At 38.4% G+C, this 18845-nt stretch overlaps 1 protein-coding gene across 3 annotated transcripts in view; it reads right to left on the minus strand.

The window, feature by feature from the left end:
• Positions 1–18845, minus strand: part of bcl9 (BCL9 transcription coactivator) — a 249515-nt gene that overhangs the window by 80818 nt on the left and 149852 nt on the right. For all 3 annotated transcript variants that reach the window (XM_060825939.1, XM_060825938.1, XM_060825941.1), the window contains one exon: positions 2113–2223. In XM_060825939.1, the coding sequence (XP_060681922.1) occupies positions 2113–2223 (111 nt within the window). The remainder of the gene's footprint in view (positions 1–2112; positions 2224–18845) is intronic.

Here is an 18845-nt window from a genome sequence, read left to right on the forward strand (position 1 = left end):
CCTGTGTTAACTGCATGGGAAATCACCCAGGACTAGATGCTGTTTGGTGGAACTGACCCAGTGAGTATTTTCTATCTCATCAGGCTGAATAGAACTCCCGCCCTCCACGATAGGTTGTGTAGCAAGATGACTTCATTCCTGGAGGTCCACTGTATTTGCTGTTGACCATCACTTTCTATTACTAAATAACCCCAGCTGGTGGTGTTGCTGTGGATATTTCCCATGTAGGTAGATAGGTGATGCAGTTTTGGTAGGATTTGCTACTTCCAGAAGGCTAATACGCCTCTGCAATATGGAATTTGCTGACTCGAATTGTGTCACAAATGTGGCTGATGTTGGCTGGCTACTGCAACATTGTTGGGAACAACTGTTATTTTGAGATGAGGGTATGGAGCACAGTGGGCCAAAGTCATTGGTGTAATAGCAAGCTGTTATTTCAGTTGCAGTATGGGATCTCTTGTAAGCAAATTCTGTCATTTGCAGTGTTCTTGGAACAACATTCTCTCAGAATTCAGCTTGCTAGTCAGATCATTTATTTCCCCCGGGGAGCCTAAATATTGATGTGGGTGGGTATGGTGTGAGCTCTGATTTGTTGTATCCCCAGCTCACTCCGCAGACTTGAGAATGGAGTCTCTACAGGCAGTCAATGTATCAAGAATGGAGACAGCTTAAAGAATTGTATCAAAAAAAAAGAAATAGCTGTGGAAATTCAGCAGGTCTGGCAGCATCTGTCAGAAGAAAGCAGAATTAACGTTTCATGTCCGATAACTCTTCATCATCAGTCTCAATGTTTTTCTACTTTCTCTCCACAGATGCTGCCAGATTGTTGAGTTTTTCCAGCAATTTCTGGTTTTGTTTCTGATCTGCAGCATCTGCAGTTTTTTTGGTTATACAACCCTTTAACAGCATAAAGCCGAGACCAGAAAAGGTGAACAGTAACACATTGATTTTTATACTCCAGCTTGTGTCAACCTATCCTCTCATTCTGCCTTGTCAAGTTTTTCCTTCATTTCATTCTTCAACCCAATCACTTTGTAAGTATACACAACCATTTCTCTCCATGCATTGTCACACATTCCCATCTATCCAGCCAGCTCTGGAATACACTTCCATCCTTATTCAGTTGTGCTTCACCATTACTAAATTGACTCTGTCCAAAGGATGAACAGCTGCATTGTATCCACATATTTGTGGACTGCGCCAGCTGAGAAATCCCAGTAATACTTTCAGAAAACAACCAACTGCAGGTTCCCCTCTAAACATCCTGGCATGGAAATATCTTGCTATTCCTTCAGTGATGCTGGGTCAAAATCTTGGAATTTTCTCGCTAAGAGCATTGTCAGTCTACCTCCACCAAGAGAACTTCAGCACTTTAAAAAGCCAGCTCACTACCACATTATCAAAAGCAACTGGGGACGCGCACTAAGTACTAGTCCAGCCAGTGATGTCCACACCCTCTAAATAATTGAAAGGAAGCAATACTCTTCATGATCTAGAGGCAAAAATGTTAGGGACAGTGATGATGATAATGATGCTACCAGCCATTGGCAGACCAGAACTACCAGCTCCATCTTGCAACAAGCTTTATCTCCAGCTGCACAAGTTAGCCACAATCTGATTCAACAAGCTGATCCTCCAAAATACGACTGTTATAACATGTTGGGGAAGCTACAATGCACTGCCTGAGAATGTGGTTGAAGCATATTCAATTATATCTTTCAAGAAGAAACAGGATTATCTGAAAAAGAAGCATAAGCAGGGTTATGGACAAAAGTGGGATAGTAGTACCAGGCTATTTGTTTATTTGGAGAGCCAATGCAGAGACAAAAAGCCAAAAGCCCTCTGTGTTTTAGTCAGTCTATGATTATGTGGTGTGAGCAACAGTCAAGATCATGTGTATCAATTCAGTAGATTATTTGGTAATTTATTTGTTTTTCTGGGGATATTCCTGCTGATTTTCCTTACGAGACAATAGTGACTCCAAAAGTGTGAAGAGATTCTAAATGTGAAGAAACTGCATAAATGCAGCTTTCCATTTAAACAATCTGTCCATTGGCAGAGTGAGGCTCCAGCTAATAACCTCATTAAAATTCCATTCATTGGAGCACTCACTGAAGAAGGTTCGTTCCTCTTCTTCACTCTCTGTTCCCGAGCACCATTCAGCACCACTGTACGGTTGACGTCGCTCTGCTACACAAAGCCGCTTGCTTCTGCTGCCTCCATCTGTATTAAATAGTTGAGATACACCATTAATAAGGAATGCCTGAACTTCAGGAGTCAAGACCATGCTCTAAATTATAAAATGACATTTAGTGAGGAAAAGAAATTAGTAGCTCAATATCTAAACTTTCCAAACACAAAAATACCTTAATATTAAAAAATGTAATAAAATAAATTAGGTTAGCAGCTTGTTGCTGAACATGAACAATAAATCAATAACATTGCATCAATAATATATGAAAATTTTGTGGTATTCCCATTTTGTGTAATTTCCAGTCTAAAGCTGACGATTACTATGGCAACATGTTTCAATGCTGAATTGTTGAATTCACCAAGACAAATAGTTAGAAAGCAAATAATCAGGAATTAAATGTAAAATTCAAAATAGAATGAAACACAATTAAACTATAGGTGATTCTGAAATAAAACAGGATCTCTTTTCTTGCCTTGGATTTGGATCAATTGTTTGAACAATCATTCAAAGTTTACTGTGAAGAAAATAATGCAAAGAAACAGGCTTCTAGACAAACAAATGGAGGTGAGCAACAAAGCAAAAACAGAATCAATGGAATCAAGAATTATCAGGCAAAACTACAACTGAACAATTGGTGGTCTTTAAAGATGAGTTGGTTCAAATTGAATTAAAATTTATTCCTATAAAGGAGAAAGTTGAGACAACACCCACCCAAATTCAGAGCTCCCTGAATAATGAAAGAGGCTGAAATGAATGGATAATCCATTCCGTCTTCAGGTGGTTGCAGAGTAGGACCATAAGACACAGAATTTAAAGCAAAAGATTACAGTATCATGCAAGTAAAATGCATGACACTGTAATCTTTTGCTATAAATTCTGTGTTTTATGGTCCTACTCCACAACCACCTGAAGAAGAAGTGGTGCTCCAAAAGCTAGTGTTTCTAAATAAACCTGTTGGACTATAACCTGATGTTATGTTATTTTTTTTAACTTTGTCCACCCCAATCCAATACTAACTCCTCCACATCAGTATTAATACGGTGTACGTGTTTCCAAAAGGCATTTGATACATGCCGCACAGTTTTGTTGTGATATAAGGTATAGTTCATGGAATAAAAGGCACAGTAGCAACATGGATAAGAAACTGTCTGGGAAGTAAACTAAGATAGACTTAGTTTTCATTTTTTTTCTTATGTATGTCATCTGTTATTAACATATGGTATAGTGACTTAAACATCTTTTACTATATTTTAAATGGCTATTCTATCCTACAATAATGGTGTACAGATTAGATAAAGATTTGTAGTAGAATTCCTATTGGTTGGTCTTGGAATTCCTGCTCTTCCTCAAATATAGTGATAACCTGAATTTGGTGTAAAGAGGACAATTTCCCAGTTGGTAGATTAAACAAACCATGGAAGGATTGTAAACTCTGAGAACAACAGATGGACAAGTAGCAGATGAAGTGCAATTAAGACGAATGTTAAATTATTAAATTGATAGGTAAAGCCTGGATACACAGTACTAAATAAATTCTACAATTATATGTACAATTCTATAGGGAGTACAGGAGTGAAAGACTGAATAGGTATGGTCAAAAATCATTACATATGGCAAATTAGGATGAAGGTCCTATTAATAAAGCAAATAGTATCCTAGATTCTATTAATAGGACCACAAAGCAAGGAGATTGGTACATTGTATAAAACATCAGTTTGGCCTCAGCTGAAGGAGCCAGTTCCAGGCACCTCTCATCTGGAAGAATGTAAAGGCTTAGACAGAGAGAGCGCAGAAAACATTCACAAGTATGGTTCCATGGTTGTCCATCAGTTATATAGGCTGGTTGGAGAAGATGGGACAGCTCTCAGAGCAGAGTAGGTTGGGAGGAGATTTAAGACAAGTGTTCAAAATTATGAAGAGTCTAGACAGACAAGATGGAGAAAATCTGCCCCCATTAGCAGTGAGATTGAAAACCAGAAGGCACAGATGCAAAAAGGTTTTAGCGAAATGTGGAAAACCATCTGCATACAGCAAGTGGTAAGGATCTGGATTGCACTGCCTAACAGTGTGGTAGAGACATGTTCAAATAAGGCTTTCAAGAAAAAATTGGAATGATTTACAAAGGGAAGAAATTGTACAGAGAAAAGACAGGTTTGTAGCTGTAAGTGGATTGTCCTTTCAGAGGATCAACAAAAAAATGAGGGACTGAATGACTTCTTTGTATAGTTCTATAACTGGTTTATGTCAGACCACAGTTCAAGTACAATGAGCCAAATAGCCTGAAGCTTCTTGGATGTTTCTATAGCAACATGAAAAATAATTTCCATCACAACTACCATTTGCTGGCATTTGTGCTCCACAAAAGCATTCTCCCACTTTATCTCACAAACAGCATAATTGATGCATTTCTTCTCCATCATGTATTTCCTCAGATCAACTGCTCAATGTGAGTGCATGCTCCATTGTTGTAACCAGTATTTGAGTGAAGACATTTCTTCTGAATTCCCTACTGGATTCATTGGTCTGAGCCAATAGTTGATCTTACATCTATAGTTTCCTGCTATGGTCTCCTCCCCTTGTCTACATCATCAAACCCTTTCATTATTTAAAAATCTCTAATAGGTTACCTTAGTTTACTCCTTTCTAAAAGAGACACAATCCATTTAGTCCGTAAATGTTAATCTGGTAATGTTACCATATCAGTTCCAATAGTCCTGCAAAATAAATTTCTGCTTTAAACAGTTCTTCTCCATTCCTTTTCTAATATACAGTCAGATTTGTGCACTGTGCTCTACTGTAGCTACATTTTCACAAATGTTTACCTTAACTTATCTGATTTTCAATTCTATTCCTCTGGAAATGACCTTTATTGCTTTTCAAATTGACGTTTAATAGATTTGTTTATCTGCCTCACATCTCCAAATGATTTGAACATCTGCATCTATACCACATTTATATTCTTATTGTCCAAGTGCTAAATTAAAACTATATTCCTTTTACCAGAATATACTACTTCACATTACCCATGTTCAAATTGGGTCACTAATTATACATCTATTCTGCAAACCACATTAACATTTTGTTTACTTTGTTGCTGTCCTCCTCAATATTAATTATATAGTTCAAATGGTACTAGCCATAAATTTTGCTAATGTATTTTTGATTCCCAACTCCAAATTATTTATACAAATGACAAACAGCAGTGGTCACAGCACCACCAATCCTCTTCACTAATGTACTTTTCATGATGTACACTTCAAATTTTGCAGCTAATCAAATTGAGGCACAGTTACTATGTCTAGCTGTAAAACAGGAAATAGAACTTCCCGCTAGGAGCTGAGAAAAATGACACAGCATGATTTAATGTTTTAAAATATTTTCTGTAACAAGTGACTAAATGCACTACCGACTAAACATTTTAAGGCTTCTGTTAGATTAAACTACTGAAAGCAATTCTCCCCTCTTACACTTATCACAATTACATTCTTCCTGGAACTGTTGTCCTTTTAGCAAATGTTCCAAAATCACTCTCAGCTTCCAATGGGCTCCGATAACTCCTATTCACCAAGTAGTAGTTTTGAGTGACCATCCCCATGCACTTCCCCCAGTTTTTAGAAACTCCCTTAAATCCAACAGGAGTAATAAAGCCTGTTCTGATCATTCTTTCTCCTATAGCAGTGCCAGGACAAATCACCCAGAATACTTTGATGGCTGCAGGATGTATCTCCATGTCTAGTTACTATCCTCCTCCTGCATCTGATTAGCTCACAAATGCCAAGCAGTTATTCAGTGACCACAAAGGACTTCTGCTCTCTGTTTGTAAAATATGTTAACCTTGCATTCAAGTAGAAATGCTAATTAGTTAAAGTTGATTCCAAATCCTTCTCAGCTTTAATTAAATGGATAGTTTAGCAACTACTTACTTTTTGTACCAACACACCTAGCACTTGGCCCATATCCCTCTAAACCCTTCCTAGTCATATATCCATCCAGATGCCTTTTAAATGCTGCAATTGTACCAGTCTCCACCACTTCCTCTGGCATCTCATTCCATACCCACACCACCTAACAGGTTTATTTGAAATCACAAATTTTCAAAGTACTGCTACTTTGTCAGGTAGTGTGAAGAGAAGCACACCGGCACAGAATTTATAGGTACAAAATCAAAAGATCATACAAATGGTGTGAATGGAGTGTCGACAGGGTGAATAAATAAGTCTCTGCAGTTGATCAAAAGTGTCAGACGGTGTGAGTAAAGTGCCAACAGCTGAATACCAAGTGAAGGGATGATCTACTATCCCATTAATTGAGTCAGAGTGATAATTACAAAAAAATTAAGAATAAGATAGTGCTAGAAACAAAATAATGGTTGGAATAACATGATGGGTATCAGAGTCATATGCTGAGTGTCTAACCAAAGTTCATGTTGCGTACATGTCACCCCATCATACTTTTGTGTATCCTTACTGTCCTGTTTTGACAGGTTATGATCCCTCTACCTTAATTAGCTTGTACAGTTTTGGATTACTTGCTACTTTGGTTAGACCCACGGCATGCGACTCTTATACCTATCATATTATTCAAGCCATTTGATTTGTTTTCAGCATTACCATTTTAAAATTTTTTCTAATTATCTCTCTTCCTCAATTAATCCAATTATAGGTCATCCCTTCACTTGCTATTCTACTTTTGATACACCATTCACACCATCTCACACTTTTAATCACCTACAGAGATTTATTATGCAGCCTGGCGACACTCCACCCACATCATTTGCATGATCTTTTCATCTCGCTGATCATAAATTCTGTGTCTCTTTGCTTCTCTTCACTCCACCTGACGAAGGAGCAGCACTCTGAAAACTTGTGATTTCAAATAAATCTGTTGGACTATAACCTGGTGTCATGTGACTTCTGACCATGATGGAAAAAGTTTAATACTCTCACTGAATCTAGAGATATGAAGCTGATGTACAAGAGTGGAGTTGAACCCCTGACGTTTATATACAACTTTGAAGGGAGTTCAAAGATCTATTTGGGTCTGCTCCTGCTCCAATTCTTGTGTTCAAAGCACTATCTTTCTTTGATTGTCCATAGCAACAGTGTTATTATATCTTGTCTTGGCATCTGTGGTTCATGATCTGCAGGCAAATTCAAAGCAGACAGATTCAGTAAATTTGCATTTCATTTCAAACATTTGTTGCATATTGGAATGTCTCAAGGGTTTTTTACTCTCAGAAGTCTGAGTTTCTGATTCTTTTAACACACCTTTATTGAAAACAGAACATATTACAAACCATATTACAGCCATATTACAAACAGTTCCTGATTCATTGTCAACATTATCATTTTTTTTCTGCCTCCCATCACAGAAAGATGGAAGCATTCTTTCCCTCCTTGTAAATGTAAAAGTATATGTAAATAGTGTGCTGTCTAATTGGACAGCAGCTTGCTTCAACTCCACGCCAACACACACAATGATTCATCAGCATTAATGCCCTCCCTATGCATATTGGAGGATTCTTGTTTGCAATCAGATTATCTAAGGAACTGTTAAGCAGTGAGGGAGATGGTAGCCCAGTGGTAATGTCACTGGACTAATAAGCCAGACACTATGGATATGATGGGATAGCAGGGATTTGGTACCCTTTTTTTTTGCCAGAACTATTTAGCACATTGGTTAGGCCACAGCTGGAACTAAATACCCAACTCTGGTCATCCCATTATAAGGTGGGCATAATTTATTCAGAGAGAACAGAGAGTAGATTTGCAAGAATGGTGCCAGGATTTGAAAATTGCAGCTACGAAGAGAGATTGGATAAACTAGGATTGTTTTCCTTAAAGCGGAGAAGACTGAAGGGTAACTTAATTGTCATGTAAAAAATAATAGATAAAAACAATGACGGTAGATGCTGGAAACCAGATTTTGGATTTGTGGTGCATGAATGCTGCCTGAACTGCTGTGCTCTTCCAGCACCACTAATCCAAAAAATGTAAAAAATAATGACAGATTTGGACAAAGTGATGAGTGACTGCCTGTTTCCCTATTGGAGAGATTCATTATTGGTGCCAATATTTAAGGTGGTTGATGGAAGGATTAGTGGGGACATGAAAAAACATTTTCACTTAGAACGTGGTGGATGCCTGGAATTCACTTTTCAGTTTGGTGGGTAAGGCAAAATCCTTCACATGGGTGAAAAGAAACCTGGATCAGCTTCTGAATTGCTGCAAGGCCACAGACCAGGTACTGGAGGATGGAATAAAATAATGGTTAATTTACCAGCTGCTGGAGATGTGATGGGCTGAATGGTTTCTTTCTGTCCTGTAATTCTTCAATGATTCTATGCATTACCACAGGGCATTTGGGAAAGAAATGACTATGTAGGCTTTAAATGAAACAAGGCAGAAAACAACTTCGCAGGACAGATTAAAACATATGCAGCACATTGAGAGTCAACAGCAAATTAAAATCAGTTTATTTTGGTATATGCATGTATACAAATGGCCATCAGAAGGTATTATTACACTCCTCCCTAATGAATGTTGTACAATGCTCAAAATTTCACACAATTTAGAAAAAAAAACTTTTGTTTTCTATTTATTTACAGATCTAACAGAACCACTGATTTCCTTTTCTTGACTCAAAATTTGGCATAGGATATACACCTGACTTAGCCTGAGACTGAGAAGCTCAGAAGGACTGATTTTATCCTTAACATTCAAATCCACCTCCCATTTCATCAGTCTTGTCTATAATAAAAGTATTATTATATCCCAACCATCAAATTCATCAGACTCATTTGACTCTTCCCAACTCCCTTTCTCGTCGACTTCTAAAGATGAAACATTATTTCCATGCATAAACCTAACATTTAAACTACCAAATATCTGAACAAAGTATGTTCAGGGACTACAATTTTACAAATTTCCAGGTCTCCACTTCAACCACATATGATACAATTCTTTCACGTTTATCCACTGGTTCATTTTCAAACTTCTTGCTATCGCTGTAACTCTATCATGGATCTCTCTTTGTCTAAACTGCTTGTCTTCCACAGACAATGCTAGGTGCTGTTTCATCAATGGAAACCTTGTTCTAGACAGCCTTCTAAGAAAAAATGTCAGAAGTCACATGACACCAGGTTATAGTCCAACAAGTTTATTTGCAGTCACAAGCCTTCAGAGGTCACCTGACAAAGGGGTAGCACTTCAAAAGCTTGTGAATTCAAATAAACTTGTTATAACATGGTGTAATGTGAATTTTGTCCATCTCAGTCAGCAACAGCACTTCCATATCATTCTAAGAAATAATTCAGCTGATGTTCTGCTCGTAAAAGGATGAGATGAACTACGATAAATAAACTAATTGCACTGTACATTGCTTGCATATTATATCAAGCATTTATTTTAAAAGAGAACACTCCACTGCTCAATTCAAAGAAGCATAGTTCAATGGAACTTGAGTCTCTACAACCTCAAGCCTTCTGAGGAAATTTGAGAACTCAAATTGATGATCCATTGTCAGACCTAATTTCCCCCGAATGCATATGTAGTACCTGAAGCAACTGATCAACAACTGTGATCTGTACCAGCCTTTTCCCTGGGGTGGGGGAGTCCAGAACTATAGGGTATTGGTTTAAGGAGAGAAGTGAAAGATATAAAAGAGACCTCAGCGTCAACTTTTTCATGCAGAGGGTGGTGCATATGTGGAATGGGCTGCCAGAGGAAGTGGTGGAGGCTGGTACAATTGCAACATTTAAGAGATATCTGGATGGGTATATGAATAGGAAGAGTTTGGAGGGATATGGGCCGGGTGCTGGCAGGTGGGACTAGATTGGGTTGAGATGTCTGGTCGGCATGGACAAATTGGACCAAAGGGTCTGTTTCCATGCTATACATCTCTTTGACTCTATGACTCTAAATATAACCTTTTTAACTGAAAACTTATTCATATGGATAAAAAGTGATCTGATTTTTAAATCAAGTACATTTGACGGTCTTTTATTTGTGACAAAGCAATCTGCATATCCTGTGAATTGTTCGAACAATTTCACCTGCTGTGACTGGCAACTCATCCAGAAGAGAAAATTACATACTCCCTGTTGGATTATGTACGAGTGAGGGTGGTAAACGACGTATCACATTGGTACTACAGTATGTGCTTAATGTCATACTTATATGCAAATAAAATCAGAGTCTATTTCTGCATTTGAACATTGGATCTTTTTATTCAAATTGTAGCAATAGATTTGATCTGTTTTGATTGAGAAATTATGACCAAACAAGTATTCATGACATCTTCTTTCCCCCAAAACTCAAAGGCAACGCTGCACTTTCAATCTGAGTATTTCATTCAAAGGCACTGAGGCCTCTTTCTACACCATTATCCAACATGAAAGAGCACTAGTCTGCATAGCAAGGCATCATATGCTAGTTTAATCATTTTGGCACATTATAACCTACAAGTGTTGTACTATCTCTCAATTTCCTTTTACACAACTTGAATGCTTTGTCATGCTCTTTTGTCCAAAATCATGAAACTCCATTCCTCAAGAGTTCATTCAATGGGTGTATAAGGTTCAAAAACGGTATAAATTTACCATAATAAAGACCTGATTTCAGAAATATTCTGAGGTTGTGATGCATTTCCCAATTTTTGATCCTTACTTGAAGAAACACTAGATGGCAGCCTATGAAATTGAAATAGTGCCATAAACACTCGTCATTTAACTCAAATAGAAAGTAAACATTTAGGAGAAAGTGAGGACTGCAGATGCTGGAGATCAGAGCTGAAAATGTGTTGCTGGAAAAGCGCAGCAGGTCAGGCAGATCCAAGGAGCAGGAGAATTGATGTTTCCTGAAGAAGGGCTCATGTCAGAAACATCGATTCTCCTGCTCCTTGGATGCTGTGTGCTGTGCTGATCTGCTGTGCTTTTCCAGCAACACATTTTCAGCTAGAAAGTAAACATTTACCTACTTTAAAATAATCAGATGTTTGACACAACATTGAACAGGTCCTCAACATTTGGCAGAATATTGGATTATATTATAGAATCTAGTTTTTATTTTAGTATTTTATAATCAGTATCTTTTAAATCCACACAAAAACATTATATAATTTGCCTTTTGTTCTACTCTATGGATGTAGCAGAATTACTTTGTTCAACTTTTTTAATATTATGTTCTGCCTCCAGCCTTTGCTCTTGCTCTATTTGTTCTATTTACTTACGTAGGGAATTGGACAAGATCTGCAGTAAACAGGTCTCACATTCCTTCGAACCTTCATGCTGATCTTATATTCTTGAACTGGTTGGCAAGTTTAGACATCTGAAGATACTTAGTGATTGAGCTATTTTGTGTTGAGTTTTGATTTAATGTAAACCATCTCATTTCAGTTTAACTTCAGTATTTTTGATCAGCTCCTTCTGAGCAAAGTTGTTTTTTGACCCTTCAGTGCAATGATAGGTATGTGCTGCCCATTGCTCCTTGCAAATAACTAGAACATTCATCCTTTCCAATACGCAGATTTTGTCTCCACCAAAGCTTCATAATATAACGCATGATTCCTCCAACTAATACTAATTTTGAACCGTACAATAATTCAGGAATCACACTGACCGATCTCCAAGCCATCCTTGTCCATTCAATGTTATTCGAACTATGGTGCACTTGTGAATTTTCATTGGACAAATGTGAGCTTCTTATTGTACGGATGTCCCTTCTCCTTGAAAATGCAAATGCTTTACTTTTTAAACTACACACAAACCTGCCTGTAAAGTTCTCTTTTAAAATTCCCAAATTACAATGGGTGAACAACATTTTCAATGCCACAATAAACTCTCCATTATCCTCACTGGATAAATGATCCCTTGTTCTAAATGATAGTTTTTAGCAAGCTCCCATGACTGGAATTGTAGTGTTCCTCAAGTTTGTACAACGTGTCAGACAGTGGGGTGCCTTATGGATTATAAGCCCTTCCTGATGAAGGGCTTATGCTCGAAACGTTGAATTTCCTATTCCTGAGATGCTGCCTGGCCTGCTGTGCTTTGACCAGCAACACATTTTCAGCTGTGATCTCCAGCATCTGCAGACCTCATTTTTTACTGCCTTATGGATTAGCAGGGGTGAGCAAATTGTTGAGCATTACATACGCTTCTAGGCCTGCTTTGATCAGAATTATCGGTATTTGTCTGTCCCTCACAGTCGGATTATCAGGAACATCCAGGATATTATTACCTGTGAAAAACATCTTCAGTTGCTTCCACGATCAAGGCTGTATTCTCTCAGTCTCCCAATGATACCTGTTGATGCAGCCAACTTCAAAGATCAGTCCACCCATGTGCACAAACAGTCTTTCCACAGACAGCAAATTTTTAAAAACTATTTCTCTGCAAAACATAAGCTCAGATTTCCTCTACTGGCTCGCTGAAAGCTTAGTGTTGAGAGTGTATTGCTGGAAAAGCACAGCAGATCAGGCAACATCCGAGGACCAGGAAAATCAACATTTTGAGCCGGAGCCCTTCAAAAGTCCATTCCTGGTGAAGGGCTCCGGCCCGAAATGTCGATTTTCCTGCTCCTCGGATGCTGCCTGACTTGCTGTGCTTTTCCAGCAATACACTCTCAACTCTAATCTCCAGCATCTGCAGACCTCACTGTCTCCTTGCTGAAAGCTTATCTAACTCAAACTTGTTCAGATTGGGTTATCCATAACACCAATCATCACTAATTCTAATAGCTTTCTTAGACAGACAATATGAAGCATGTGACAAGCCAACATTGAACTAACAGAGTTTATTCTGTATGTACATCTTACAAATACCAGAAGAGGGTGCTATTGCAAATCACAACACACTTATAAGACTTAGGTTCCAATATTTCTGCCTGTACAATCAAGAAACAGATTGTTAGTGAGGATATGGCAAATGTAGAGAAAGGTCCATGAAATACAGTGCGTATGCAATTGTCAAAGGATAATCAGCAAAGTGTCTATTCAGCTGCTGGGGTTTGTACAGTGTATGTTGTGAACAATATATTCCTTTTGGTAAATATTTCTCTGGGTTAAGAAGAGAGTCGATGGTTGTTCCTCATGCTGGGAGGATGTTCATTCATTACTTCAATATTTATGTCAGTTCAATGGTGACAATATTGACTGTGAGAGACAACACATAAATTTGAACACTGTGCAGGGCAAGAACCATAAGATACTTCAGGAAGGTATCAGCCAGATCGATATCAGAAGATTCTTTTCCCCCCGTGGAGCAGATATTTAGTATAAATTATCAAAGAACAAAAGGACTCATTTGTAAACACAAAATTCTTTGAACTTAAAACTGCCTACCACAAAAGATGGTCTAAGTTGCATTCAGTGTAGTGTTTTTTGAAAGGAAAGTGGTCTGGGTATTCAACTGTTCAGGAGAACTGACCCAGGAATGGTGAGCCAAATGGCTTCCCTCTATACTGTAAGATGTTATGATTTTAAGTCAACAATAAAATTAGAAGATGTTCTTTGCCTTTTAAAATGGAAAATATGGCCTGCATTTACACTTTATATTCATTAGAATGCCTTTATTCAGCCACTTTAATCCTTTGTAAATTACCACAGCAGCTAAAATTGTCATTAATAGCAGAGAGATCATTTCAAATGACCAATTTTCAAGCTGTTCTTGTAGACTGTAATTTTAGCTGTTTATTAGAATTGTGTCATCACATCAGAAAGCTAACTTAAAATGTTGAATACCATTAGTTTGAAATCATTCTCAAGCCAGGTTATGCAACAATTCAGATATCTTGAAAACAAATAATTTGGAAAGGGTGGGAGGGTCTTTTCTGCTTCATCCTCTGTGACTGGGAAAAAAATCCAAACATTTTGGAAAGAAATTCCAACTCAAGTGAAAACTTAGGTCCAACTGACCAGCTACTGATTCAGGATCTTCAGCAGTCAACAACAATGTGAAATCATCAAAAATAAAAAAAACGGTAAGATCACCTTATTCCATCACTGTGGTTCAGACTGTTTGTCCAAAGAATTTGATCCATTTTACTTTTGGTTTTTAGCCAATATGTTTCTGCAGAGCTGCCTGTCTGGTCCATCCTATTTACGTATGAATGTCTATATGTTTGGATCTAAAAGGAGTATAGATAAGCATGAATTCTAATATTTATAACCTGCTTTGCCACTTTTTTTAAAGGATAAGTTTGTTTACAATAAGTAAGCTTTTTTTTGTTTATTAACGTAATGTCATGAGAGTTTTTTTTGGTCTGAGATTGCTGTTGAAGTCAGGCAAATTAACCACCATGATGATTAAATCCGTCATGTTTACATTTGTGATAGCTCGTGGAATAGTGGGACTTCACATCAAGCATACTCTTCCCATCAGTATTGTGACACTGACTATAATGAATGAGGAATGATTAAAGGGGAGGGACTATGGTTGGTTTTCAGTATACCTATACATAAATGAACTGGTCTTACTACTGCATATTTGTGTTTTCAACTCACTGAAAACACCCAAATTCTCGGTTTGGGGTGCTTGAGAAGATTAAGTTGGAACTGTTGGGGTTGAGTGTGAGGACTCAGTCATTTTCATTGTAAGTCTCATGCAATTTGCTCAGAACAATCTTACAGTGGAAACAAGCAAGAATAAAGTTATGCTAGTGGGCATTGACTCAAGAGCTGGACACAAGTGGGGATTCAAGGGATTCATCCCTGCTTGAATGTAACATGCTGGGGTGATCACCAAACAGATGACATTGCTTAGAGGAAGCAGTGAGGTTCGGGTTTGGAAAGAGTCCAGGAATCCTGATGGAGATCAGGAGATTCTTCCTTGCCCTTCTGACGCAAAATAAATTTTCACTCTGCTGTTTCTTGGTTTTCTGGTCATGGTATTCTGGCTAAAATTTCATTTCAGAGCTCATTCATAGATTCATAGATTCACACATTGGAGAAAAAGCTCTTCAGTGCATTGAGTCTGTATTGACAAAACTACCACTAAACGTGCGCTAATCCCAATTCCCTGCACTTTTTTGCTCTAAAGAAAACAATCCAAGCCTGTCTAGTCTTTCCTTGTAGCTCAATTTCTCCACCTCAGACAAAATGCTGATGAACCTCTTCTCCCTCAGTGCTATTACATCCTTCCTGCCATGAGATGACTAGAACTGCATGCAGTACTCCAGTTACAGCCTGACCAACATCTGTACAACTCCAATATTACCTCCTTATTTGTATACTCTATGCCATGACTGATGAAAGCAAGTGGCCCATAAGCCTTCTTAACTGCCTATTCATGTGCTCTGCTGAACTTCAGGGATCTGTGAATAATTATCCCAACATCCATTTTTTCCTGTAAGCTATCTAGTGTCCTATCGTTCATTAAATATTGTGTCATCTTGTTTCCTCTTCCAAAGTGCATCACTGCACACTCATCAGGATTAAACACCTGCCACTGCCACTGTTCTGCCCATCTGACTAATCCATCTATATCTTCCTGTAACCTACAACCATCTTTTTCGCTATTAACCACTTTGCCAATCTTGGTGTCATCTGAATATTTGATTAACATTCCCCCATATTTTAAATCATATCTTTTCTTTATATCATGAACAATAAGGGTCTCGGGGTCTCCTTATGATCAGAGAGACAGGGGCAGCAACTGGGAGAGAGAGGGGGACAAAGTGGCTTATAGGGTCCCATTACTAATAACGTGCCATGACTTCAATGTTCAGTGCCAATCTCTTGCACTCCTGAATGATCACTTTATTGACAGAAAATGGTTTCCAACCAGAATGCATTGGAAGGTGGCATGTATCCCTGACTGTCATTATTGCTGGCCTATTGTTAACTAGGTTGGCTGGAAGGCTGGCTTGCAGAGAGAATATCATAGAGAAACACCAAAACGAGGGTTGGTGTTTCTGCCTGAAGTCATTGTGAAGGACCTTCCTTCTCAACCTCACCCCTTGACTAATGAATGATGACCCTCAACTTAATATCACCACCAGCGATCATTGCTAATGAGACAGCAATGTAGGGTTCTTTGGGGTAACAGTCACTTTCACATCTAGCTAATTAATTCAATTGTATCACTGAGCTGGGATACAATCATGGCTTTCCTTTCCCCTTGTAATGAGGAATAAGAATGCCAGTGAGAAGGTAAACTCCGAATAAATGAGTATTATTTCAGCAAATGGGTAAAAATGTTGGTATTGATTTTGGAACAAGTAAACAAACTTATTTCTGTACACATGGCCTAGCAAAAATGAATTAAGTCAAGGTTTACAAATTGTCCCAAGAATCAGTTACTCAAAGATGATTTGTGCTTATAATTCTCATTTATGATTTAATTCTGATCAAAGTTTGCAGACCTGAAGATCGTGAAAATGCTGTCCTTTGAACCAGTTATTTCAGTTATTGATACATTTGAAATAAGAAAACAGGAAATTGAGATATAGGCATCAACAAAAAGAGGGATTTGAACTAAATTGCCCCAAAATTGATCAAGCACCTTTCTCAAGTTCAGAGGTTTGTATGTGATCCCAATACATAAGTAATATGCAAACATAGTGCTGCCTCCTCAGGTGTGGTATTGTACTACAGGCCTGAGCAGGTGCTGTCTAGCACCCAGCAAGGGGATGAGCAGTGCACACTGATATACAGTGAAGAAGACAGCTTGCTTCTCCTAATAACAGTCTCTGAACACAGTGGAACGTAGCTGCAGCTATTATTGATTATAATGATTATACAATCAAAGCATCTAGAATATGAGAGGGGTCCAGGATTTACAGATGTGGAGCTGGAGGCCGTAGTTTTGCATGTTGAAATAACAATGGGAATGTGGGGGCTGGGAAGAAGGGGAGAAGAAAGCAGGAGGCTGTCAAAGTAAACTGTAAGCAGAGAGTTGGTGCAAAAGGCTAATGGGGTCAATATCCAACGTCTGGCCTGACAGCTATGTCACAAGAGGTTCAATGACCTCCATAGCTAATCAAGGTAATGAATACATCTTCAAATAACATTATCTCCCCACTGTAACAGAATCTTTCATATTGTTCAGTGGATCACAACTCATCACCAGTTCCTAGCAATCAGGTTCTGACAGTATTTAAATGTATCAACTCACGTTCACCTTCACTTCAGTGATGCCAACCAGATATCCAGATTCTGCTGTTTTGTACAACATTCACTCGAAACCTAGATAACATTCTGGGAACCTGACATGGCAGATGGTGGAATTCAAAACCAATAAAACTCTTGAATTAACAATGTAATGATGAGTATGAAACTGTTGCTGATGACTGGAAAATCAAATTGCCATCTGGTTGACTAATGTCCTTTAGGGAAAGAAACTGCCATTTTTACCTGGTCTGAAGGCAGTTACGGAAATGCAATAAATTCTGGTTTGGCCAACGACATCACATTCCTGAGCAGGAATTTTTAAAAATTTACCTACAGCAGTCATACTATCAAAATACAGTGAAACACCATTGATAATATGGGGGCTATATCTACTGGAACCTGAACAGAATTAATCAGAGCCAAAGATGTTTGCATCACCTAACCAATAAAGCCAACAGTATCGGCATTGCTAAAATATTGAGAATTCCAGTGGGTTTCTAACTATGTGCAGTCTAAATTCCCACTTCACCCTCATCCTGCTAACAGATGTATCAGCTCCAGTGCAGTTGGGAGAGGCAGGAAACCTCTGGTCTTCCATCCCACCACCCCATCTTTTATCCTAAACTTTCCCTTTCCAATTTTCTGATTTCAGACACTGTTGTGAAATTGTCATTTATCTCGGCAATGATTTTATGCATTTACTGGTTGGAAACCACTGGCTGTGGTTTTAAAAAGTCAGATTCCAGTGGGTTTGAAATGGCTGAGCACCTGCATTACTCTACATGATAACTCTGAAGCCATTAGGTGGAGCCAATGTATCTGCCAGGACTCATCAAAGATAATGACCCAAGCAGCTTGTGAATGAATCCCATCATCTAAAACATTAGCCAGATACACTTGAAATCTATCACCTACTCCACTGCAGCAGCACAAGGAGAGAGAAAGTGACAACACAGCATCGATAAAGAAGTTTTACCTGACACACTGCTGTATGCAGCTTAGAGCTGCTTTAGAGTCAGAAATTTGCATGTAAATGAGTCACCAGGTATGAGGGGAGTGTAGCCAAGCCAGGGATAGAAAACATGGTTCAGGTGCTAGCTAAGAAGTTGTAGAGGAGATTTAGCAAGATATTGCCTAGGATGGAGAGTTTTAGTTATGAAGAGAGATTGCATAAACTGGGGTTGTTTTCCTAGGAGCAGAGGAGACTGAGGGAGGGACATTGAGCTGTATCAAATTATGAGCGGCATACATAGCATAGATGGAAGGAACCTTTCCCCTTTGTGGAAGGATCAATGACCAGGACGCCTAAGTTTAAAGGGAATAAGAGGAATTTCCCTTCACCCAGAGAGAGCTGAGAACCTGGAATTCACTACCTTGTAAATGTAGTAGAGGCAGAAAACCTTATAATGTTTAACAAGCATTTTGATTTATACTTGCAATGCATATAAAATTGTGAGCCAAGTGCAGGAAAATAGGATTAAAATATTTAGGTGGTTGATTTTGAGTGGCACAAACTTAATCGGCCAAAGGACATTGTTTAGGGCCC

The sequence above is a fragment of the Hemiscyllium ocellatum genome, chromosome 6 (assembly GCF_020745735.1).
Source record: "Hemiscyllium ocellatum isolate sHemOce1 chromosome 6, sHemOce1.pat.X.cur, whole genome shotgun sequence".
NCBI classification, from domain to species: domain Eukaryota; kingdom Metazoa; phylum Chordata; class Chondrichthyes; order Orectolobiformes; family Hemiscylliidae; genus Hemiscyllium; species Hemiscyllium ocellatum.